Here is a 24,233-nt window from a genome sequence, read left to right as displayed (position 1 = left end):
ATCGAACAGTTGAATCGGGTTCGTCGGCTATTCTTTCTCAACAACTTCAATCCCCTCATCTCTATACTCGTGAAGGTCCTCTTCTTCCTCAATGGGCAACATAGCTCTAGCTTCACAAGAGCTTTTGCACTTCTTGTAGTGACGTCTAGCCTTCCTAGAAGCCCGGATGCGCTTCCACCCCAACATGAACAGTTGACCCAAGATAAGACCGAGGAGGCTGACCGCCACACCAGCAGTGACTCCAATGAAGACGGGGAACACAATCTTTGAAAGCATATTCAAGAGGCTGAGCCCCAGTGGAAGCTTCTCTTCGGTACGAAGGGAATCGAAATCCACAAAATGGGGGTCCTCCGGAAAGTCAAGGTCAATGGGGAGAGCGGATACGACCTCGTCATCCAGATTTGGCTCCTTTTGGTTCTGTTTGTTGCATGGGCGGCGGGGAGGAGCGGGCGGGGCGGAGGGAGCCTTGGTACCCACAACGCTATCCTTGAGGGCTCGTAGGTTATCAATGGCATGGTCCAAAATGCAACGGAAGTTAGTCCCACAAGGAACCTTCTCCATCTCAATCTCAATGTCCACATCGACAGGCGTGGTGTCGTCAAAAGCAGCAGGTGCGTCGAGAAGAGGGGGTAAGCCAAGTAGTGGGATAAGGTCCTTCACCTCCTCAAGCTCATCCAGCCATACCAAAGGTGGCCCAGCAAGTTCTTTAACAAACACCGACTTCATCGTCAACCTCTTAGTGGCCAACTCTTCGTTGACCACAATCTCAAGCTCCGGAATAGCATCGTTCCTCTCGTTACCAACGCTAGTGACCCTAAAGCTCACTATAACCTGCTTCTGGGTTGATTCTAGGCCCTCTCTTGAGGACTGGAGCATGAGGTCATATCCGATGGGCAAGTTCTTCCACTCGCTCTCGGCGGTCTCGAAAAGGAAATGTTCGGCTCTGGTTTGGCGGGGGATCTGATATGCCTTTACAACAAGGTTCGGGCCAAATGGGATGACACCAGCATCATTAATTTTAAGGGTGGTCGGCTCATCATTTGGGATTCGGAGGTCGAATATCTACGTCACAGTTTAGCTCCGATGCGCATGTAATGGTGAATGAATAGATTAAGACCTACCAAATCAGTTTCCAAACCCATGTTTGGAACATATTTCAATCCGTTCTGATCCTTCGACCCGGCATACGCCCTACACCCGTTGCACGCAACCCTAGCCGTCAAGAAAGACTCGCCCTTGTGGTGGCGAACAGCGTATGATTCCTCCGAACCTTTGAATCCCCTTAGAAGTTCATCCAGAGGTCGATCAATAGTAGCAACGGCGGCGCCCAGCGCCGGGAGAACGAAAGGTGCAGCGGCGAATAGATAACGCATGGTTGGTTACTTTAGACGATAACCGAGATCACAGTTTATCGTACGGTACTGTACGAGTAGAAGAAAAAAATTTATCGAAGACAGATATCGCAGGAAGAAGGGAGGGAAGAAAAAAGAGGGGTGAGAAGCAAAGAGGGGAGAGGGAGAAGAAGTAAAAGAACGGAAGACAACCAAGAAAGCTCGAAGTGAGCTTCGAAGGGGCTGGTGGGAATAATATAGGCACAAAGGGAAACGCGGCGGTAGGCTAAAGGGAGCCAACAACCGCATTTAAGACCACCCACCCCCCCAACCTGCTTCACGCCTCCATTGGATTCACTCTCAGGGAGAGAGGGCTAATAGCACAAAAGCTCTATCATATCATAACAGTCCACGGGTTGGCGGTTGGCATGTGTGGTGGCAACCAAACCAAACCCCCGTCGTCGAAAACGGACGCTACAGCGCCGGCACAGCACAATAGTCTAAGTTACCGGTGTCAGAGGAATGCCATTAATCCCAGAGCACAAACACTCAAACAGCACGATACAATATTCCAAATAGTCCAGACAGAAGCCCAGTAAACCTCCCCACAAACGAAGCAAGACCGCCGATCGAACAGAATAAAGAGCATGGTAGGATAATAGGTAACACTGTATGTACAGTACAATACTTGTACAGTACTGTACCAGCGTAGTATGACACAGCCCCGAAAAAGTATTATAACCGATTAGGACACCCTAATAGACTCGTGATCGCATGAGCAGAGCAAGTGCAAGACCAAGGTACTCGAACCATGAACTATTTCAGGCCTGAAAAAGCATCACTGTACCCCACAGATCCAAAGGACTCACAGCCCCCAAATTTGCGTCTCTTGAAGCGGACACCCCTCCGCTTCAAGGTGGTACAGCACTTGGCAAAGGCTTTGCTACGGCACGAGTACTGTACTCGTACCACGGAATAGATTGTGGAGGTGACATTCGAGAAACTGTAAGCGCTGCGCTCTATAATCAAATATCGTACAATGGGATGTGCCGCATGATGGGGCAACACCTTAAAGCAGCCGAGCTCGGGATTTCGACCCCGGAGCAGCGGGAGTCACCAAACCAAAGCGAGGGAAACGAAATACGAGTGAGATTATATGATTGGGGGTTGTAACCCAACAAAGGAGAAGACATGAATAGTAAAGGGAGAGACTGCGACTGAATGCCCCTTCTTCTTTCCCTCTTCTTTCTTTCTATATATAGGGATGCTAGAGTCGGATATTATGTCTATTTTGGCGAACCTTTGTTGGGCCACGGGGATAGTGTTTTCGAGGTGTCGGCTTAAGCCTTGTTCCGCCATGGACTATGGAAAGGTTGACAATTGCTGTTGCTGCCGCAAGTGCTAAGATCATGCATGACCCCCATCCTGCCGGTCTAGGAGCATTTCTGGTGTCGGTCACCGTAGTGGATCCTAAACTGAGGACGGCATACCGGTTCGCTTACAGCGCGGTAAGTAAAGTTGCTAGCGTACTTGCGGAGTGCAAGTATATTTCACAATAACCCTGCCCCGACAAATCATTAACTGAACATAGTAGCTGTTGTAGACAGATTATCAATCGTGAAACCCGAAGGCAAGTGGGATCATTCCCCACGTTCAACCAGTCCCTATGATATCATACAGAAACAGATATACAGAAACAGAGAAACCCCAGTTGGCCCTCATAAGTAAGACATGAGTGAATACCGATGCACATGAAACTTAAAACAATGCCGGACCATATCACCAAACAATGATTATAAAAAAAAAAAAAGTGGAAAAACGCTCTTGCAGACACCACGCCGTTACGAAAGTTCATCACACCCATGAGTAGCCTTGCCTACCTGCCAATGCTCTCGTATCTCAACCGACCGACCAACCAACCTAAAGGGAAATCCATAAACCCAAACCCATAAACCTACCATACCACTAATGAATAGACCTCCATCACAGGAAATTAACTGAGTGCCTCTTGCCTTTCCTCTCAGCTTCGTCCTCTCCCACTTGGCTCAATGCTGCGAGAGTTCCGCTTCGGCTGTTGTGATTCCTATCCAGTCTCAGCCCCTTCCATCCCTCAAGCTCGCGTTCCAATCTCAAACTCTTTTCCCTTTCTTCGCGAGCTTCCCTCTCTGCTCTCCTGGCAGTCAACTGGTGCTCGGAATCGGAAGCTTGGAGATCCTCGATCGTCTTCAATAATCCTCCTAGCTTATCCTTGCCCTTGTTGATCTCTTCCTCGAGCTGGGCATTTGCCTTGTCTCTTCTCTCGATTTGCGCTTGCAGATCCCGAACTGTCCTGTCAACATTTCGTACCGAGCGCTCGCTCTTGTTTCTCTCCTTCTCCTGTTCTTCGAGCTGTTCTTCGAGCTATTTGAGGGATTAGCCGGTTTTTGTTTGTGGAGGGCAGAAACATAGGGTTCGTACCTCTTGTACTCTAGTGTGTAGAAATCTGATGTCATGTGAAGTGCTTGAATAGCTCTTGGTCTCTAGATCCACAAGCTTCAATTGCAAGTCTTTCGCCAGTTTTTCTAGTTGGGCCTTTTCCTTGTGAAGGCTAACGTTAGTCTCTCTTTCGGCAGCGATATCTCTCTGTGTCTCGGCTGCTAATGCCTCTGCGCGACGCATCTTCTCTACTGCAGCAGAAGCGATATCCTCTTGCTGTTGAAGAGAGCCCTTAAGTTCAAGAAGCTCCCTATCCATCCCGGCCGCATTACGCATCGACGGGCTGTCACTATTGGCCAGGTCCTCAAGCCGCTGACTAGCTTCAACCAATCTCTGCTCCAAACCGCGCTTCTCCTTTTGTAGCATGTCTCGCTCGCCAACCACCTCGTCGACGTTGGCACGGAGACTACGGACCTGGGAAAGGAGAGATACAACGCGAGTTTGAGCCTCGCTATGCGCTGCCACAGCATCTTCATGGGACTGAGAAAGGTCTTGAAGCTTAATCTCGAGGCGAGATTTCTCCTTTGCCCATGTCGAACTGTTAAGGACTTCATCATCCCATTTTGCCCGGAGATCTTCAACTTCCTCTCGGAGGTTTCTGGGGAACTAAAGTTAGCTTGCGCCGTAGAAGAACGGATATGGGGATAACTGGAACGTACCTATTTTCTTGCCTGACCTGGATAACGTTTTCTCTTTCAATTTCCAACTCGCCGGTCAGTGTTGATAATTCGGTCTGATACTTCTTCCTGGTTTGCTCCATAGAGCTCTCTTTATCCTCTAGATCGATAGCTCTTCTGTTTCTGTAGTCATCCAACTCGTTCTGGAGCCTTTTCTTTGCCTGGACGGCTGCGGACAGATCTGCAGACAGGTCTTCAACCTTCTCCTCGTAATGTTGGTTTTGCCTTTGGAGGTCTTCCACTAGTTGATCGAGGTGCCTCCTCTCCGCCAATACAGATGCGGCAGTCTCCTCTGTTTCCCGCGCTTGACTCTTTGCGAACGCTTCGGCCCTGGATGCTTTAAGAACCGATATTTCTGCCTGTTCGAGTTTGCTGAAGTACTCTTCACTTCGTGTCTTGTAAAGATTCAAGCTCGCAGTGAGGTCGGCAGCCTTGGAAGCCTCCGCGTCCAACCGGATTTGCAAGTCCGCAAACTCGTTGAGTAGCTGGGCCCTACTAACTTTATCCTGTTGTTGAATCGATAGAGCATCGTCAAGCTCGGCTTGGGTCTCGCGGAGGTCATCTTCGATTGCGATTTTAGCTGCCTTGATCTTCTCGAACTGGTCTTTAGCTCTAGAAAGGTCAGAGACAGTTTCGCTATAAACCATCGCCAAATGGCGGCGCGATTGTTCTTGGGTGCTAATGAAATCGTATAGTTCTTCATGGCTCTTAGCTTGAACCTCTTTCAAAGATAGTTCTATTTGATTCATAGAGGCTTCGAGCGCGGAGTTCTTCTGATCTGATTCATCAAGCAAATCGTGGAGTCGGCTATTTTCACGCTCTAACTTAACTGCTCGTTTAGCAGATGGGCTCTGCTCGGCAGCATTCTCTTTTGCTGCTGCTCGATCTAGTTGTGCCTGTAGATGCTTGACTTGCATTTCTGAGAGCTGTAATTGGTTCTGAACTTCTTCAAGCTCGGTGGCAAGATCCATTCTCCTTTGGAACGCCATTGTATCCACCGTCTTGTCGGTCTTTCCAGAATCGAAGCCCTCCGCCGCAAAGTTAAGAGTCTTCCGTGTAGGGGTTGACTGGTTGGAATAGGGTTTACTATTTAGTGCTCTGAAGGGTCTGGGGGATCCATTGGACGGTAGATGATTCTGATTCATCTCATCAAAGAGCGCGCGCTTAGAGGAGGAATGCATATTATCTATCTCCACCATCTCATCCTGGTGCCTCTTTCTTAACTCTGCAAGCTCTTTCTCGACACGAGTCCGCCTCTCATTAGCAACCCGGAGAGCTTGATTCGACTCCTCCAACTTCATGGCAAGATCCACAGACTGGGCAACGCTTGTCCTGCCTGATTCCCAGTTCTTAAGCTGTTCACCCTGTGGGCTGAAGACTTTCTGGAGAGTGAGTAGTTGTTGATGGCAGTCTTCAAGTTCGAAGTTAGCAGTTGCTAACGCGTTCTGGATCTGCCGTGTGTTCGCCTGGGCTTGTGACTTCAATTGTCTCTCCATCTCCAGGGTCCTGTTAGCCTCGGCGAGTTGAAGTTGAACAGTTGAGACGGTCTTTTCTGCGTTCCTAGTTGTCTTGTGCTCGCGTGCAACTTCATGGTTCAAATCCTCCAAGTTTAGTGAAAGCTTCTCCTTCTGTTTCTCAAGGGCACGGATCTGTATTTGGGCGTCCTCATATTGCTTCCTCAACCTCCGACATTCTTCATCGGCTTTAGTCTTCTCAGCTGTTAAAGAAACAATCTTATCCCGATACTGCTCACTCGCTTTCGCATTAGCTTTGTTGATCTCGAGGTTCTTTTGCTGAATCTTGTTTTGTAGCGCGCGGTTGTCGTTTTCGGAGGCCAGGAGCCTATTCTTCACCGCACTAACCTCGGATTCGGTCCGTTTCCTTGAGTTCTCGTAGGCCTGGCGTGCGGAATCTTGTTCACTAGCAACTCGGGTGAGCCGTGTAACCTCAGTAGCGAGTCGCTTCCGCTCTACTTCACAAATAGAGAGTGCTTCTTCTTTGGCCTTAAGATCCTTTTCTAGTCTTGCTTCCTTCTCCTTCGCTTGTCGGGAAAGGCTCTTCTCAATCTCAGATTCCGCTCGAGTCCTAGCATTTTCAGCCTCCGCAAGGCGATCTCTCGCAATCTTCAACTCGGCCTGGATGTTTCTCTTCTCCTTCTCTGATTGGGATCGTGCTTCTAGGGCGCGCCGAAGGGTGTCTTGTTGCGAATAAAGTTCTTTTTCAATGGTTACTTTCGCAGTGCTCATAGCATCATGATCCCGCATGAGGTTGTTGAATTTGTGCTCACTGAGAAGTGCAACATCGGCCCTAGATTGGCGCTCTTTGTTTAATTCGGTCTGCAATATGGACAGCTCTACTTTCATCTCTTTGATCTGCTCATCTAGAAGACGCCGGCCCTGCCCAGACTTATGATCCTCTGATATCTTCGCTTCCAGGAGTTTACGTGCATCGGCAGCTTCCTTCTCCAGACAGGCCGTCTCATGTTTCAAGGTTTCCACTTCAGATGTAGCACTTCGAAGTCTCGATAATATGTCGTCGTGCTTCTGCGTTAACTGACGTCTCTCATCATCAAATGCCTTTCGCTCAAGTTCCATCTTCTTGAGGTCGGCATGAAGGAGTGAAAGCTCACTCTCCTTACGACGAACAAGGTCCTCATATCCGGTGGAGGTGGAAGATAGATCCGAGAGTTGATCCCTAAGTTTCCTATTCTCGTCGACTAACTCCCTTATTTGTTTCTGTCCCTCTTGCAGACTCAAATTCTATTCTCAACGTTAGCTGGACAATAGTAACAGCATCGCGCTGAGACGTACCGTTTGAGAAAGCTTCTCATCCAGCTCATGATCTGATTTCCTGAGGGCTTCTTCGTAGTCATGTATCTTCCGCTCTTTGAGAGCGAGATGACTCTTCAGCAAATGCACCTCCTGCTCCAGCCTATCCTCGGCATCACCTCTCTCCGCTCTCTGTTTTTCGGCTGCTTCAAGCTCACGATCTAGAAACTCTAATCTTGCCGCCATTTCATGCTTCTCATCTTCGAGCTTTGCAATCAAATCCCCCGCTTGCTCCAACTCCTTCCTCCAGGCTTCCGCTTGCTCATCCGCCTTCTTCTTCGCTGACATCAATTCGTCTATCTGGTCCTCCAATACATCCTGGTCATCAAGAGCACCAGCAAGTTTCTCACTCAACTCCGCTTCCCGCTGTTGCATTCTCTTAAATATTTCTTCTTTATCCAATGCGAGAGCCCTCTCGCTCTCGAGAGTCTTTTGAACTTTGTGCAGCTCTGCGTCTGCCTTCCTCCTCTCCTCTTCAAGCCTTTGACGATTTTCAGCTTCAGCTTGCATATGCGCTTCCATCTTCTGGATCATCTCGTCCCTTTTCTTGACCTCGCTGGAGGAATGAGTAGCTCCGAGCAGTGGCTTCATTTTCATAAACAGCTTCCACCAAGGGCTTTCGCAAAGGTCGAGGTACACCTGCAGATTCCGCTGAATAATCATTGTTGCTTCTGCACGGTATAGCCTTTTACTTGCGATCTTTCTCTGTAGATATCCTCTGGCGATACTCTGGAAAGTTGTCACTATCTTTCGTACTAAGGTGTCTCTCTGTTCTTCCAATTCGGCCAATACCCCTGCGCGAAAAAAGACTTTTGTCAAACCAACTCGGAACAAGGAACTATCGAGATTAAGCTGTTGTAACATGAGTTGACAAGCCTTTTGGCCCTCAACATATCCTTTAGGGATCTTCGGTGTCAGGACTTCATATCGCTGTCGGAACTCTGCAAACGGCAATCTGTTCGGGAATCCCGTTCTCGCAATCCTTATCCCTTCCAATACACCATTGCACCTGAGCTGATCCAGAACGAGTGGCGCATTTAACTTCTTGGGTCTCTTCTGATGATTAGGTATAATACATCGCACGAAGTGGGGGTGGGTTGAATGGAGTTGAGCCATCAAGCTTGTCAACTGTTCTTTGTGCCTTTGGGCCACAGTGCGGAATAACCCCTTCTTCACACGACTCTTAATCACGTTTCCTGCCTCGCTCGCGTCCTCGGCGTATTCAGCGAAGAGTGAGGAGATATGGCTATCGTGAGAAGCAGCCAAAAGCCTCGTGATGTTCTCATTCAACGGGTCCTTATTTTTCTCCAACCATCCTTCAGTAGAATATTCAACTTCGGCGGCATAATGGGTAAGCATAAAGCCTTGTTTTAGTAAAGATCGCTTGTATTTCGGGGTTTTGCGGTCCCAGAGCGAGTGTAATTTCTCAGTGAAGGACTTGTCGGTGGCCTTGGGCATCACACAGTCTTCATCAAGACAGGAAAAGATACCGATAGGCTGACAACACGAGGTGTTAGCAATCGGAAGGAGAGCCAAGATATCTTACTTACATTGGGTAGTTCTATAAGATCAATGGTTGGCTGCAAATCGTGTCCGAAATCGATGAATCTCCATTCGATCTTCTCCTTTGCATATTCTTCCTGCTCCAAAACGAACATGTGGTGATTGAAGAATTGTTGAAGTTTTTCATTAGTATAATTAATGCAAAGCTGCTCAAAGCTGTTCGACTAAATGTTTTGGGAGATCATGAGCTATCGGGTTCGTAATAATATTAGATAGACATACCTCGAAAATTTCAAAACCAGCAATATCCAAAACTCCAATAAAACTATCTCTATCGCCCTTGGTATCAAGCTTATTATTGATCATTTCAACAAGTCTACCGAACCCTCTCTCATATAACCCTTTGGCAAGAGCATCAAGACTGTGTTTCACTTGCTCAGCTGTCCTTGATTGGTTGACCCACTCTCTGCCAGCCTTTACTCTAGGCTTGAGTAGTCCTTTAACAAAGCCATCCAAAGGTATTCCTAGCACGTGGCATAGTTTCTCGACCTGGCTAGGATTCATTAATCGTGCGTCTTCGCTGCCACGGCGCTCTGGGACAACATGAATATTTCCAATATGTAAAACCGCAGCTATGACCCGAAGGATTGAAATCTGTTCGTCGGAACTGAAACCCATTATCTGGAAAGCTTCCATCAGTGACCGGAATTCGTCTGTGTCATTAACACCCGCTATCGAATTGTTACTGTCTTTGGTGTAATTCCATGCGCCGATGCCTTCATCACCCAACAAATACATATCCTTCATTTGCTTGCTCGCTCCCCTCAAAAGCTGGTAGAAAACATGATAGTTCCTCTCTTCCTCCCCCTGCCGCACAACTCTACTCTTCTCAAGCAGATACCAGTCAATGAACGCGCCAGCGATATGCCCAGACCTTGTGAATTCGATTCGTATGAACTTGCCAAATCGCGACGAATTGTTATTTCGAAGAGTTTGTGCGTTCCCGAAGGCCTCAAGAATGGGATTTGCTCTAAGGATTTGAAGCTCTAATGTTCCTAGTTGTCGTGATGATGAATTATCGGAGGCAACCGCAGCCAAATACTGTATGACCTTTTTAGTATTTTCTGTTTTTCCAGCCCCAGATTCTCCCCTGCCAGAAAATGTTAGCAACCCTGCAGGCTAGGATTCTTAGATTATATGTACTAACGTTACCAAGATGCTTTGATTTTCTTTCATCTCAAGCATGTTTCTGAAGGCGGCATCGGTAATAGCAAATATATGAGGCTTGGTGTCTTCTCTTGACCGATTTCTATACATAGCTATGTACTCATTATTATATATGGGTAGCATGCAATAAGGGTTCACTGTCACCAAGAACAAGCCCGAATATGTCTTTGGAACAAAATAGCATTAGTTTTTGAATGGGCATGAGTTCAATTTGCGCCAAACTTACGTATATCGAGTCGGCCTGGTATCGCAATTGGAGGTTATACACCACAGAGGCTTCATTCAAGTGCGTAAGCTCAGCCATATCGTCAGCTTTATCAAACTTGACCGGGTTGACTTTATCGACATTGTCTGAGTGCACTATCCGCTCCTAATCGTGGTCTCAGATCAGCGGATACTCATTCGAACGTAATTTTAGAGCTGAAAATAGAGCCGAACCAAGAAAACAAGGAATGCTGCAACAAATATCTTCAACAACATTTCTTGGGCATACATACTGCACCATCATCACATCTGACTGTGAGAGTTCCATCCTCATCCAATATCACCTCCCCTTTCACAAAAGCCTTCTCCGGATCCCTAACCCATACCCACCTCCTTCCAGAGAAATCACTACTTTCTCCTGCGATACCAGCACCCAGGCTAGCGGCACTATTCCGCCTCTCATCTGTAGATTTAATAAAGTTGGGTGCGAAGGTTCCTGGCATGCCTTTTGGAGTAGAGCCACTTCGGTTATGCCGTGGAGGGATAGTTGAAAGAGTTGATGGGGAAAAAAAAGACAAAGATTGCCGATGGATCCTATTTGGCGGAGTAGATGCTAATGGCACCGGTGGTGCGGGAAGCGATGGAGGAGATATCGATGACCGAGGTGGTGAAGAAGTCAATGACGGTATAGACGGGTCGTTGGAAGACATCGAAGTAGCTACTGCTGCGGGAGAGGGAGGTGATATTTGACCATTGGAAGGAGAAGATGAAGATTTCCTGTGGGCTCCAGGGGCTGAACGGCGCTGCTGCCATGATAGTAGCGCAGGAGGATTTTGCGGGGGGGTGAACCCGGAGGTGGTGTATTGATTGAAACCGGACATGGTAGTCCGGGAAAACGAGTGAAGGCAATTCCTAGCTATGAAAAGGGATTGAAGTTGAACGACAGATGCCGGTAAAGAAGTTGGAAAACGAGGGCTGTAGTGGAGGATGTATGGAATGGGGGGGTGCAAGTGATGGAGGAAAGCTGTGCTATAGCCCAGCTTCCTTTGACCGACGGTTAAGTTCGAGTTGGTAGGTTGCATCAAAACATAAACAAAGAGCTTGATTTGTGCTAGCCGTGTGCGGGCCTGAAGATAGCCGATCTTGGCAGCCCTTTTTGCTCCTGTCTCGTGACTCAATTAGGACACGTAGGAATTGCCTCATTTAGAACATTTAAGGGACAGAACAGTCAAAGCAATGTCATAATTTGCCATATTTGACTACGTTCGGGCTCGACGTACTCGACCTCAATCTGTCCGTCGCAATCAGTGCCATCGCACCTCCGACACAAAACCTCGGCGCTACGTGCACCAGCTTGAATCAGGAACCTATCGTAGAGCAAACTAGCTACTCAAAGACAGGAACAAGGACTTTGCAGGAAAGAAGATAATCACGGTTCGCCGACTGTGGAAAAGACCCCCTAGGCCGGGCAAGAGCAGGTCAGAGTACGGTAGACACAGGAACAGGGCCATCTCCATAACCTACCAGATTAGACTTCAGACATCGAGGGCCGGTTCATAGCCTCTGGCCGCCCTCTTTACTCACTAACCCTAATTTACTTACAGCACAATCTTTGCCCAGCTTGACTCAAGGGATCCTCCTTCAAGCGACCTCATTCCCCACCACCACAACCGCCACCGCCATTCCTTTCCAACTTTATCCCCTTCGCACAACTTTTCTATTTTCTGATTCAATTTATTTGTTTCAAGTCATAGAGCGCAAACACGCGTGCGAAGTATTAACACTGTCCTATAGGAGGGATGACGAGTTATCCTCCCACTCCCGCCTTTGGGGGATTTCCCTCTGTACTAGTTAACACCAATCGAAAGACGAGCGCCAATACCAGTAATACCACAGGCAGTCCAACTTCACCAGCTACGCGTTCTCCAAACCATTTTCCGAAAGCTACGAGTAATACTCCTCGCCTACCACCATCCACAGCACAGATTCCATGCATTGATCCAGCCCTTCCAGGATTGGGTAAGCTCGTTGAGCGGACGGGCGGGACTTCCGTCGAGGATAGAGAAGAAGGCGAACTGTCTGATATTGAGGGAGACGGTCAAGGCACTATCATTAACGAAATGTCAAATAGCATCGGAGGCAATCAACAGGCTCGAGAGGAACAACAGCAAATTTTCGAAACTTACAGTAAATGGCACTTCACATATTATATTTACTCCAGCACTAACTTCTTTCCCAGCACCGAGACTAGATGGCCAAACCCAACCATACTCGCCAAACATGCCCTTATCCTCACGGTAAATGCCTTGATCGAACCCCCATTTGTCTATGCTAATATTGAACGGCGGTGAAGGGACGATTCTTATAGACCACGGCCGCGGGGTAATCATGCACTCGTATTCAATTCCGGATATGCTTACCAATCTTCGGCTCATTTGCCAACCCCTCCAGGTAATGGACTATCCTATGGCCGAATATGGCCTGCAGATTTTCAGTACCAACAGATCGAGTCATTTGAAAAAGGTACATCAGCTTTACATGTTGCCTTTGCTACTTTGTCTGGTTTTTGCCCCTTTTTCGAATGCCATGCTGAATGGATGGTTCGCCCCTTACTTACGCTCGTGTTTTTCTTACAGAAAATCTCCAACATAAATCTCTACTCTTCGCCGAACCTGAGCTATCGCCCCCGACGGGTCCTCAACATCAACCTCAATCTCATGGAGGGGCCACCGGGGTTCCTTCATACTCCATGATGCCACAGGCCTTCTCCCAACTCCCAACTGAAGTCTTACTCAGCAATCCTGAGGCTCTACGCAAAGAGACTGAAACTGCTGTTTCGAATATGCTCCCTTTAAAGGTGACATTCGCAAACATGGTTGAAGAAGGCATCAATCCAAGAGTTCTCAGAAAGGTTTTTACAAGATTAGGTTTCCCTGTTCCGGTTGAGGCCGCATCGCCGTCTCCAGGTGCGGATGTCAACGTCACCCAAGCGGCGCAGCAAGATACTAGACAAATACTTGCACCAGCTCCCCCCCAAAGAACCGAGATCGAACGAAAGGCCCGGACGATCCGAAAGCAGCTAGAAAAGGAGAAGTCCGTTCGAGATAAAGAGCGTAGAGAGGCTGAAGCGAGGGCTGCAGAATTGGTTTTTGAAAGAGAAGCGGCTAGGGCAGAGGCCGAGAAAACGAAACGGTCTGCAGAAGTTGAAGCAAAGAAGGAAGTCCTTAGAAGAAAAATAGGGGAGTTAAAACTCCCAGCAAAAGCTCTTTCTCAAGCCCCAACGCCGGTTTCCTCGATGCCTGTTGTTGCGGCTATTGCCAGAGCCTCCATGGACGTTCCACGCATTCCGGGGCTCTCATTTGGAGAGTCTGGTGCGGACATATCAAACAGCCCGCTTATCCAGTTAACAAACCAGGCAGATGAACACATTGATACAGTTATGAAAGATTCGACCGCCCCGGAACCCAAGCTTCTTCCTGTTGTTTCTACGTCTGCTGTAGGTTTAACTGCTTGCACAAATGTCGCAGTCTTATCTCCAGCTACACCTTTGGAACGCCCAATCAATGCGCGTAAAAAGAGACCAGTCGCATCGGATTTGTACTCTGAACCCCAGCCTGCCAAACGTAAGTTTGGTGAACAACGCTTCGGAAGACTCATTATTGAAGTCTCAGATGACGATGAGGGGACTGATGAAGTTGATGATGATGACGCCGGACTTGGCGAGGCAAGGACCTCGAGATCAACTCCTACCGGTGCTCGTCCTCCCGGGCCGATCGAGCATGTTCAAAGAAGTGCAAGTACCGTGAATGTTAGCGTAGCACTGCGTTCCGTGAATACGGCGCCCCCTGGAACTCTCAATGCGGGCTACAGAAATGGGTCAGGAGGTGCTCATGCCAAGATAGCTTTGCAATCTAAGATGGAAGAGATTGAGACACTCAAGCGAGCTATTCAGGAAGCGCAGCACAAAAAGAAACTTGCTGCAAAGCGCGGTGTCTCAACCCCAACATCAGTCGGTACGCCAAATAATGATAGTGTAGTAACGCCGCCTTCCGACAGTCAATCCAAACCTGCAAGAGCAGAGGTCCTGGAAAGCATAGCAAGTAATGGGGCATATCTAACAGATAAGGGTCAGCAACACCAATTTCCTTCGGCCAAGGAAAAGGAGTCCCTGAAAGAGGCCAGTCAAGAGAAACTTAAACTCCTCCTTGAAGAACTTGAGGAGCTCGAAGCCGCGGAAGAGGCCGAAAAGAAAAAGCAAGCAGAATCTGAAATAGCGGAGAGGAGGAGAAGAGCAGAGAAGCAAGAGAAGCAGAAGAAGCTTGAGGCCTTTGAAGCCGACAAGGTAAAGAGTAGGGCAGCAAGGCAAAGGCTCAGGGAGGAGATGGAGAGAATTGAGAAAGAGGAGATGGAGATTGAAGAGAAAAAACTCTTACTCGAAAAAGAATTGGAGACACTTGAACAAGCAAGTGGCAGCGGTTTTACCACAGTCGAGGGCAGCACCGAATCCATCAACGAAGCACTTAGGAGGAAAACTGCCGAAATCGAAAATCTGAAAAAGCGTATGGAGCATACTGAAGAAGGTGAGCAAGCTCTAGACCCCTCCCCCGGCCCAAAAGGCCCTCTATTCTCTTCGCTACGCCCATTTTAGGGTTACTTTGACTGCGGTCACAAATAGGGAGATAATCCGGCAGAAGAAAGTCACGAACGAACGCTTATGCATTGACCTCGATTATAGATGATAAAACGGATGCCGAAAACTTCCCCCCTGGCCCATCTTCCTCACAGAATAGCCAAGCTTTGTCGCTTTCCCCCAAGTCCCCTCTTCACCCTCAGGAATTTCCAGTCCCTGCCCAATCCACTCATAGCCAGCATCCAGTGGCCAGCAATAGCTCTACAGCAAGCGTAGGAAATAGACCAGCAACCTTCCACAAAACCGCTTCAGCTAATGTATCGCCCAATGAGATACAGGCTTCCAATCAACTCCAGTCCCAGCAGGCCGCAACTCTAGCTCCTGCAACTCAATCCTTTGAAACGAGACCGCATGAAGTGATGGATGTTGACGATAAGAGCGCTTCAAAGAGTAGCCAAGCCAATGACCATGAGTCGGATATGGACATCGACATCGATATGGATGCTGATACTGAATATATGAACTCTGTTCATGGGGACATTGCTAATGATGATCCATCTTCCGGGTCATCAACCACCTCAAGCTCTAATGAAAATATCTCTTCTAGTGAAGAAATAATAGCAGGACCACAGGTTCGGGACAAGCCGACGAGAGATAATAAAACAAGCCCACAAGTTGTTCGCGCAGTAGTTACAGGACAATCTCTCAAACCACAAGATGAGGCTACGATCAAGAACACATCTGGTGAGGCTAATATATCTAGAATAGTGCCCGAGCAAAAGAACCATCACGCCCCCGACGAAGTTGTAGCTAGCAGCAAGGTTTGCCCCGATGTCTAATCCTATGTTTGATGACTTGTCCCCATAATTCTGTCGTTCGCTAACCACGAATCTCACCATAAAATTCTTTTGCGTTTGTGGTTCTGAGTTTTATAGATTTGCACTTACCTTAAACCACCTAACGATGTCTTCACTGAATACGTTTCGCCCTTATCAATTTTCAAGTCATTTCGCTACCATCCCCGATATCTCGAAATGGTTCCTGGTGGATACAAAAGTCTCACATATACGAACCGCATTCAGCCACTCAAGCAGATGTGTTTGTTCGAATTTAACGGCGGTATATGTAATGACCGAACCTGTTTGAACCAACATTTTAGAGAACTTGAAGTATCCGGTATATCCCCTCTCCCTTTGAATATCTCTTGGGCTAATGGAAACAACCAGATGCCGATATTCTTGTCGAATTGGCCTCCGCAAAAGAGGGCAAGACAGAAATCGAACAGGCACTTTATAACCAAGGCCTTAGGGAGGAGATAGAGAAACTAAAGGCTCAGGGGATCAAAGACTTCATGACAGTGATCGCCGGGATTGTGGCGTATCGCAGAAAGTTCTTGGGAGACGAGTCCAGAGTCCTTAAATTACCCTGATATACGTTTAACCACCTTAATTTCCTAGACTTATTAGCGCTGTATAACCCATTGCATAATCATTATTTTAGTTTACCGCCACATTTATGGGCTTGTTACAAAAAAACGGATGTCTCAACTTAAGTTACTTTCCTGTATCATTATTGCTCAACGCGTATTTACCCTTTGAAATTCGCTCCAGTACATAGGCATCTTTTCTTTATTATCCCCTTTTCTATGCTGATTTCATAAGTCCGTAGTGATTTCTTTTTTTTCTTTCTAGTAGCCGAAAATTCTATTCTCTAATGTCGTTCTTTGTTTTCTGATATTATATCATACTTCTGACCGGGTATCTGTGGCTAGAGGGTAGAAGGTATTATAAAGTCAGATGAGACCTCCACGAGGAAGCTCTCTAAATCAACACAGAAGGAGCCGTAAAAAACAAAAACAAAACGAGTACGATGAATGCCTTCTGGGGACGCTGATGCTCTGGCAAAGTACCGCAATACAAACATAAACAATTTTACCATTATGCTGCCCTGTCAGGTTCGTGTGACACCCCACAAACCGGAACATTAATAACCAACTCCGATACCCGCATCAAACCCATCAGTAGTCCACAGATTACCATCAACCACATGTTGAAATGACCTCAATAACCTCTGAACCAAACTTGATTAACTAAATAGTTTCCCCTCCGTCCCCGTCATCGCTACCCTCTTCTAATTGGGCCATTGACGCAAAATCCATAGAGCTCCCTCTCTTACGCTTTCCACCCCTTTCTCCAGTTGCCCGCCCATTTACGTCCTTTCTAGTGATGAGCCGCAATCCGAAGACTCCACTCCGAATCTCCGATTTCCTATTCCGATCATCAAGCTTTTCAAGCCTTTCTTCCAACTTTTCAAGCCTTTCTTCCAGCTTTTCAATTTTGGTCTCCAGTTTCTCGATCTGCTTGCCTTTCTCTTGATTCATGCGTTCAAGCACCGTCACCAACGAAGAGCCTTCTGCAGGTTGAGGAGCTGCTGCTGCCGTAGGCGTCACAGGTACAACTCTCCCTCTTGGTCGTTTTGCTGGCGGGAGTGGTAGAAGCGTTGAAGCAAGAGGCTGGCTTTCGCTAAACCGGTTCGCCGGTGAAGTCCCAGCAATTGGGTAGGATGGGCCAGCAGCTGCGGCGACGAGACCTGAATTGTAACTAGCTTCAAGATCTGTACCGCCCTCATTCCCCGCATTTTCCAGACCCCCGATTACCGGCGTACCCATATCCCCTCTCTCGTCCGTGTCCCACGCATATTTGCTTGTGTCTTGCGCGTAGTTGTAGATTGTCCTCCCAGGAGCATTCTTGACGCGAGGCTCCCTACTTCCTTAGTGTTAGATAGTATCGTATTTATACCCTCCCATTCGAAGTTTATAACGTACCATTGTCTCTTCAGGCTATCGAGGGTGTGCTTTCTGCAGCCGTTCCTGTGCGCCCAAATATTATACTCACCGAGGACTCCAGCCCAATCTGTCTCAGTTTCAACTGGATGGTGAGCTCTGAGGAGCCTCGAGAGCTCCGCTATCCCTGCCTCCGTAAAATTGCTCTTGACCCAGGCGTTTCTAGGCCTTTTGATTTTGTTACCTGTTGCATTTCGATCTTCCGCCGCAGCTTCGGCCGCTTCCCGATCTCTAATGTCAACCTCAACCACCGTCATGCGATCCTCCGGACTCAGTCCCGGGCACTCGTCGATCAGGTGACGAGTACGATCTTCCAACCTCCCTTTGGGTATCTGTCTTTGACATTTGAGGCAGGTAACTTGGTATTTATTCGAGCGGTTAGGGAGCGGCGTGTCCTTGTTGAAATATTCTCCCCATTTAAAAGGTCGGGGCATACTGGAGTATAGTGGCTATCGGATCAGTTCAGTGTGCCCTGCTCTGTCGGGTTGAAAGTGCAGAGCTTCCTCTATTTTTTATCCTCCGCAGAATTTTCCTTCCTTATTGGAGACCGCAGCGGAGAGCAAGGGTGGAGCGATTTCGCCGGGATGGGCAAAAGTGTGCAGAGAGGATTGTGGGAATATTGCCGAGGGCGATTGGGCCCCCTAGATGGAACTTGGCAGGATGCTCGAAAGTTTGTTGTGCTGTTGAGGCGAAGGGCTGATTTTGTGTTCTGCCTTATGATATCGGTACTGTACCGTGCTCGAATACTTGAGGTGCGAGCTGCGAGTACAGGCGGAAGAGAAAGGTGTCACAAACGAGCTATCATACTTGCGCTTGTACTATGATACTTGTAGTACTCGTAGAGTAATAAGGAGGAGGCAAACCCGCAGATCAACTTTTAGGCTCTCACACAGCATCACCCGAAACGGGATCTTATCACACATCGCATCCCCCCTTTATCACGTCATGCTGTAATACCTTAGCTTAGATATGATACCAGAAGTAGATTAGGGTAGGGTACCCAGCGGGGAAAAATTGTTTGTTTTTCACCCAGGACTGTTTATTGAGCCTCCAGTCCTTCCGGCAACAACTTTGTTTTACCTGCGGTGCGAGTTCCTTTCAATTTACAGCATTTCTCCACCAAACATCACCGCAATGGCTTACCGAGCACTCGCTTATCGATCCCGTGTCGTGCGTTTTCCGAGTCTCAGTATTCGTGTGGTGGGACCAATGTCCTCCTTCGGGCACGTCACCCTACATCCTCCACCACCGCCTTTACGATTCAATGGACAGAATACCCCACTTGTTACTGTCTCGCCGTTCTCAACGACGGCCTCGCGCGGTCGGGGCGGTTTAAACATGGAAGAAGCGGAAGAGCGTTATGCTTTTGACTCTGAAAATGAAGCACAACTCTCGCGCATGCAAGAAGTGGAAGAGAGCCATGCTTTTGACTCTGAAAATGAAGCACAACTCTCGCGCATGCAAGAAGTGGAAGAGAGCCATGCTTTTGACTCTGAAAATGAAGCACAACTCTCGCGCATGCAAGAAGTGGAAGAGAGCCATGCTTTTGACTCTGAAAATGAAGCACAATGGCACATGCAAGTGGAAGAGTGCCATACTTTTGAACTTGAAATTGAAGAACGATCCTCGTACACGCAAGTGAAAGAGAGCCATGCTTTTGACTCTGAAAATGAAGCACAATTCTTCCAGTATGGGAGCGACCAAAGGGCTGAACCCGCGAAACCTGCCTCCGGTCGTAAGTGGACTCGATTCAAACGGGGGCGGAAGGGATCTGGTTCGGATCACTCTAGGGGAATCGACCCCAATGATACTACCGAATACCCAGCCACTTCAGAGCTTGCCCATAAAATCATGAGAGAGACTTGGGGATTCAACGAGTTCCGTTCGCAACAGGAGAAAGTTATTTCCAGATTGATCCATGGAGGGAGCGCAGTCATCGTTTTCCCCACAGGTGGCGGTAAGAGTTTAGCTTTCCAAATTCCTGCTTTGGCTCTCGACGAGCATGACGAGAGCATGGGCCAAGAAAAGGGAGGCATCTCGATTGTTGTCAGCCCTTTGATTGCTCTAATAAAGGTTTGTCATTTGATATCTCAATGGGGGAATGTTGAGTTTTCTAATGCGGTGGCTTTTTTCAAAGGATCAAGTCGAGGCTCTCCAAAAAAGAGGTGTTAAAGCTGCGGCCATTGATTCTACGCAGACACGTGAATCTATCCTTAATACCTATGATCTTTTGAGGAAGGGAGAATTGAAGTTACTGTAAGCTCGTACAATGATATCTTGTTTGATACCAGCTAACTAGCCTCTGACCTCGAGTTATTGCGCGCCTGAACGTCTCAACAACGAAGCTTTTGTTGAAATGGTTAGGCGCACTCGTGTTCGCTTGATAGCCGTTGACGAAGCCCATTGCATTTCTGAGTGGGGACAAGCATTTAGGCCTGACTATCTCAAGGGTCAGTCTTCGCTCCCGCTATAAGGCTTCATTGCTGATTACTCTTTTGGCGCAATAGTTGCTCGGTTTGTCAAGGAAATGAATGCAGAGAGAGTTCTGTGTCTCACGGCTACCGTAAGTTGCCGCCTACTCTATGAGAACCCCGTGTTTCAATACCATTACCACTTTGTCTCGGTTGGAATGTTGACGCAATAAACTAATACTTCATCTTAAGGCTACGCCAAAAGTTTGCAAGGATATCTTGAAAGCCTTCGGTGTTCCGGAGAGTGGGCTGTTCAAAAACCCTACCTATAGAGAGAAGTAAGTGCCTATTTTGTAGGAGCCGGTTATGTTGTTTTCTCTCGTAACCTATAGATAATCAGTTTGCTGACGATCCTGCTTAGTCTTTCACTTCTGGCAGAGCACTTTGAGACAATTGAGGGCAAATTAGCTAAGCTATCTGATTTCTTGTACTCGAATCCTGGATCATCTATCGTCTATGTCACCACTCAGAAGGTCAGTCTCCACTTCCGGCTCCCCTCATACGAATTCTTTAGTCCAAGGTCTCTTTGCCCCCTTTTTATACAAATGTAATTCTAATGCACTTTCCTAGCAAGCCGAAGTAGTAGCCCAGGCCTTGACTGTGGCTGGGGTGGAGGCAATGCATTATCATGCTGGTATGACCAAAGATGAAAGATCATATGCTCAAGACGAATTTATGAACCGGAACGATTTAACGGTAATATTACGGAGCAAATCTTATACGCACTATTATTGCTTTGCTAATTGTCCTCTCCGAGGTCAGATTGTTGCCACGATTGCTTTTGGTATGGGCATTGATAAGCCCGATATCAGGAATATTGTCCATTACGACTTCCCGCGTAGCTTAGAGGGCTACAGGTATGTAACTGGCCCAGACGGCCCCTGTCTCTGGGTTCCCGATCTAACAGCCGCAGTCAAGAAATTGGACGCGCCGGCCGTGACGGCAACGAGAGCAAGTGTATGCTCTATCTCTGCGGAGAGGACTGGGTCCAACGTGAATTTTTTTGCCGCCTGGATCTGCCAAGCAAAAAGAGTGTTAACAACCTTCTAAGGGAGCTGTTCGCATCGAATGAGGGGGTTGAGGTCGGTGATGTCATAGAGACGGATATCAATCTGCAAAGCAGGAATCATGATATCAAAGTCAGTTGTCTCCTCGTTTTACTGCATCACAATCTTGAAGACTAATGGTGTAAACCAGATAAACGCTCTTAACCTTCTCTATTCCCAACTTGAGCTTCGCTTTGAGCTTTTGCGGGCCATCACACCAAAGTACTCGACATACAGGTTTGTGCAGTCCGATGGTTTTGCGAGTTTTACCGCTACCGACGATCCCATCACAAAAGTTTTGCTAGAGAGCATGCAAAAGAAAATTAAACGAAAATCAATGATGAGATCCGTGGATATTGATCAACTCAGCCAGGAGCATGGATTCAAGCGCGAGGAACTAGTCTATAGAATGCAGAGCTTTTCGGCCCAGGGGCTGATAGAATTAAATCCTGGCAGGGTTCACCAACGCTATCGTATTCTCAAACCATTCCCAAAGGATGAAGCAGATATCCAAGAATTGATCGACAAAGCTTATGAGCAGATGGAGCAACGCGAGATGGATGATCTCAGGCGCAGCAAAAATGTGATTGAGCTCATTACCAGTCCTGGATGTATCGCGCAGGGCCTAGCAAAATATTTTGGTGATGAGAACTCAGTTAAATCGGAGGGCTGCGGGAAATGCCAGTTCTGTAACACAAGGGAGCCGCTTACATTCTCAAAACCTATAATTAAGAAGTCCCCAGTTGATCCCTACCGTCTCGAAGAGGTCCTAAAAGGCTGTAGGGTGCGGGACGACCCTAGGCTATTGGCAAAGGTCGCATTCGGCATATCAAGCCCCCGAATCCGCATGGAGAGAATCGGTGAAAGGAACCCCATATTTGGGAGTATGGTTGATTGCGACTTTGACGTATGGTTTCCCATATATAACTACCCCTCAAAATCTCTACTGACTACTTCTAGGAATTAATGAATGAATTTGCCAAACATTGTACATTAGAGGAGTAGTTCTTCTACCAATCTCGCGCCGGGTGGGAGACCCCAATTGCTGGTCTTCAGATTTCTGTATTTATTTGTACACGCGTCTTTCATAACTATTCTCTCTTCTCATCTTGATCGCTACGCCCCTGCAGTGCGCCACTGGCTTGAATTACACAGTATTGTGGAGCACATGCTCCCGTGTCTCGTGAAGTGTCCGCACTATTACAATCATCTACTACCACACAAATTTAGATTTTGTTTAATCAAAGGAGCCTGAGTGCTACACCTATCACCTGCTTTGCGGGGCTTACTAGATTACTAAATTACTAAAGACTTAGATCTGATGTCGCTACTACACCAAGATTTCAGACATAATCTTCCCAAACGCGCTGTACCAGCCTTCGGCATATAATTTGAGAATCCACAGTCGGAACCCTACCGTATCCTTCTCGAAGATAGCGCGCTTTAGGCATATTATGATCTTAAATCTAATCAGGACATCGCAGGGTTTTACTAAATCAAAAGTATTGTCATCCTGGTGCTGCAGCTTGTCAAGTCTCATGATATAGAATCTAAGCTGTGAGGTTATATGTGCTGATGGAGGTAGACGAATCGTGCAGTCGCGATTGTGGTGAGGAGAGATACCGATGTGGACACAGAGTGGAACTCAGAAGTGTTGTGATACTTTTAGGAATCAAGGAAAGTTTTTAACATTCAGAGAGTGGAGATCTGTCTCTATATGTACATAAAGTTGTGGGCTTGCCAAGCTGAGATATACACTCACAGTTGGGACTATGTGAAAATATTTGTATCTATTGTACTAACTGTTGTGATAACAAGGTAATAATGATAACCACAATAAAATCCGAAGACTTAAAGATTAATCCAAGCTTGTGCTCTCTCTCTAAGAACAGGGCTGAACCTTCCCTTTATATACCCCTTTATTGTTATACAAGCACTGCCCCATACTAAGGAAATCTCTAGAAGATGCTAAAATACAATAGCATATATACTCGGTCATGTGGCTGTATCACATGACCAACACAGTCCCACCACTGGATCGGAAAGGAATGATGTAATTTCCAACACTTTCCCTATGGTTCTATTCCTAACCTAACCAGAAAACTTTCAAATAATACTCTAACCAATCCTTTTGTACATATATCCACTAAGTTGTTCTCTGTATTAACTCTTTTTACCTCAATTTCTCCATTTTCCCTCAACTCCCTTGTATAGTGATGTTGTACATCGATATGTTTTGTTTGATCAGATACACTGGTGTTTTCAGTTAACTTTATAGTAGCTGTATTGTCATAATGGATAGTCGGTATAGTGTTCAAGTTGATTTCCATACATGACATCCCTCTTCTTAACCATACACTTTAGCTTGCTGCAAAGGTGAGTGCAACATACTCAGCTTCTGTAGTTGATGTGACAACAGTTTTTTGTTTCTTTGAATGCCAGATTACTGTATGACCATATATTTGAACAATTAATCCAGTAAATGATTTTCTGTCTTTGAGGTTTGAGGTAAACAACACATTGTTTTATAGCTAAAGTGGTGTATTACTCGTATTATGGATATATTGTAGACCTATGGTTTTCTTTCCTTTACTATATTATAGTACTCTTTAGCAGCTTTGAGGTGAGTGATTGTAGGTTATAAGGAGAACTGGTTTAGAAAGGCAGGGGCATGTGCGATGTCTAGTCATGTTGTAACAGTGGCATACATCAAGGATTCTATTATGGACTAGTATGATCACTGTTCATACAATTCATTGTCATTGGTGGCCTTCATCAGTATTGTGTGTAGTTTGATTGGGATTGTAAATGGTTTAGCTTCGGTCCAGTTGAAACGTTCTAGTAACTTGCTTATATATCATTTCTGGTAGATCCTAACATGATCAGTTGTTATTTCAATTTGCATGCTGAGTAATAGTGATACTTGTCCTGAGTCAGTACACTGGAACTGGGTGGCAAACCAGTTCGTTTAGTAGCATTCAGTCCCAGTAGCAACTCGT

At 47.0% G+C, this 24,233-nt stretch overlaps 5 protein-coding genes, besides 2 other annotated features; 3 read left to right on the top strand and 2 right to left on the bottom strand.

Annotated features, from left to right (window-relative positions):
* The window catches only part of GSTUM_00004051001 (uncharacterized protein), a 1,737-nt gene extending 273 nt beyond the window's left edge, over positions 1 to 1,464 (bottom strand). Inside the window, exons 1-2 of the mRNA XM_002835204.2 lie at positions 1,122 to 1,464; positions 1 to 1,062 (exon numbers count right to left, since the gene is read on the bottom strand). The exon at positions 1 to 1,062 is cut by the window's left edge and continues 162 nt beyond it. Of these exons, the coding sequence (XP_002835250.1) occupies positions 28 to 1,062; positions 1,122 to 1,373 (1,287 nt within the window). The 5' untranslated portion in view covers positions 1,374 to 1,464 and the 3' untranslated portion in view covers positions 1 to 27.
* Positions 1,465 to 3,314: 1,850 nt separating this feature from the next.
* GSTUM_00004050001 (uncharacterized protein) lies at positions 3,315 to 10,345 on the bottom strand (the record flags this gene model as incomplete). Its single annotated transcript, XM_002835203.1, has 8 exons — positions 3,315 to 3,704; positions 3,789 to 4,404; positions 4,466 to 7,242; positions 7,294 to 8,808; positions 8,862 to 9,038; positions 9,097 to 9,964; positions 10,022 to 10,206; positions 10,268 to 10,345. 8 exons carry the CDS (start codon positions 10,343 to 10,345, stop codon positions 3,315 to 3,317), a joined length of 6,606 nt encoding a protein of 2,201 aa, XP_002835249.1.
* A 56-nt stretch (positions 10,346 to 10,401) lies between these two features.
* Positions 10,402 to 10,411: a sequence feature (Short protein (GSTUM_00004049001, CAZ79369.1) was converted to a misc_feature.).
* A 127-nt stretch (positions 10,412 to 10,538) lies between these two features.
* Positions 10,539 to 10,579: a sequence feature (Short protein (GSTUM_00004049001, CAZ79369.1) was converted to a misc_feature.).
* Positions 10,580 to 12,044: 1,465 nt separating this feature from the next.
* GSTUM_00004048001 (uncharacterized protein) lies at positions 12,045 to 15,837 on the top strand (the record flags this gene model as incomplete). XM_002835201.2 has 4 exons in its annotated part: positions 12,045 to 12,432; positions 12,485 to 12,542; positions 12,599 to 12,768; positions 12,882 to 15,837. 4 exons carry the CDS (start codon positions 12,045 to 12,047, stop codon positions 14,891 to 14,893), a joined length of 2,628 nt encoding a protein of 875 aa, XP_002835247.1. The 3' UTR covers positions 14,894 to 15,837.
* A 72-nt stretch (positions 15,838 to 15,909) lies between these two features.
* On the top strand, positions 15,910 to 16,304 carry GSTUM_00004047001 (uncharacterized protein; the record flags this gene model as incomplete). Its single annotated transcript, XM_002835200.1, has 2 exons — positions 15,910 to 16,051; positions 16,102 to 16,304. 2 exons carry the CDS (start codon positions 15,910 to 15,912, stop codon positions 16,302 to 16,304), a joined length of 345 nt encoding a protein of 114 aa, XP_002835246.1.
* Positions 16,305 to 18,809: 2,505 nt separating this feature from the next.
* On the top strand, positions 18,810 to 22,239 carry GSTUM_00004046001 (uncharacterized protein; the record flags this gene model as incomplete). XM_002835199.2 has 11 exons in its annotated part: positions 18,810 to 19,790; positions 19,855 to 19,973; positions 20,031 to 20,167; positions 20,225 to 20,280; positions 20,381 to 20,466; positions 20,550 to 20,661; positions 20,759 to 20,884; positions 20,951 to 21,045; positions 21,102 to 21,327; positions 21,386 to 22,141; positions 22,195 to 22,239. Exons 1-11 carry the CDS (start codon positions 18,852 to 18,854, stop codon positions 22,237 to 22,239), a joined length of 2,697 nt encoding a protein of 898 aa, XP_002835245.1. The 5' UTR covers positions 18,810 to 18,851.
* Between the last annotated feature and the right edge of the window lie 1,994 nt (positions 22,240 to 24,233).

Source organism: Tuber melanosporum (assembly GCF_000151645.1).
Source record: "Tuber melanosporum whole genome shotgun sequence assembly, scaffold_1, strain Mel28".
Lineage (NCBI taxonomy): Eukaryota > Fungi > Ascomycota > Pezizomycetes > Pezizales > Tuberaceae > Tuber > Tuber melanosporum.
Note: the sequence above shows the minus strand (reverse complement) of the source record. Positions and strands in the feature narration are given on the sequence as shown.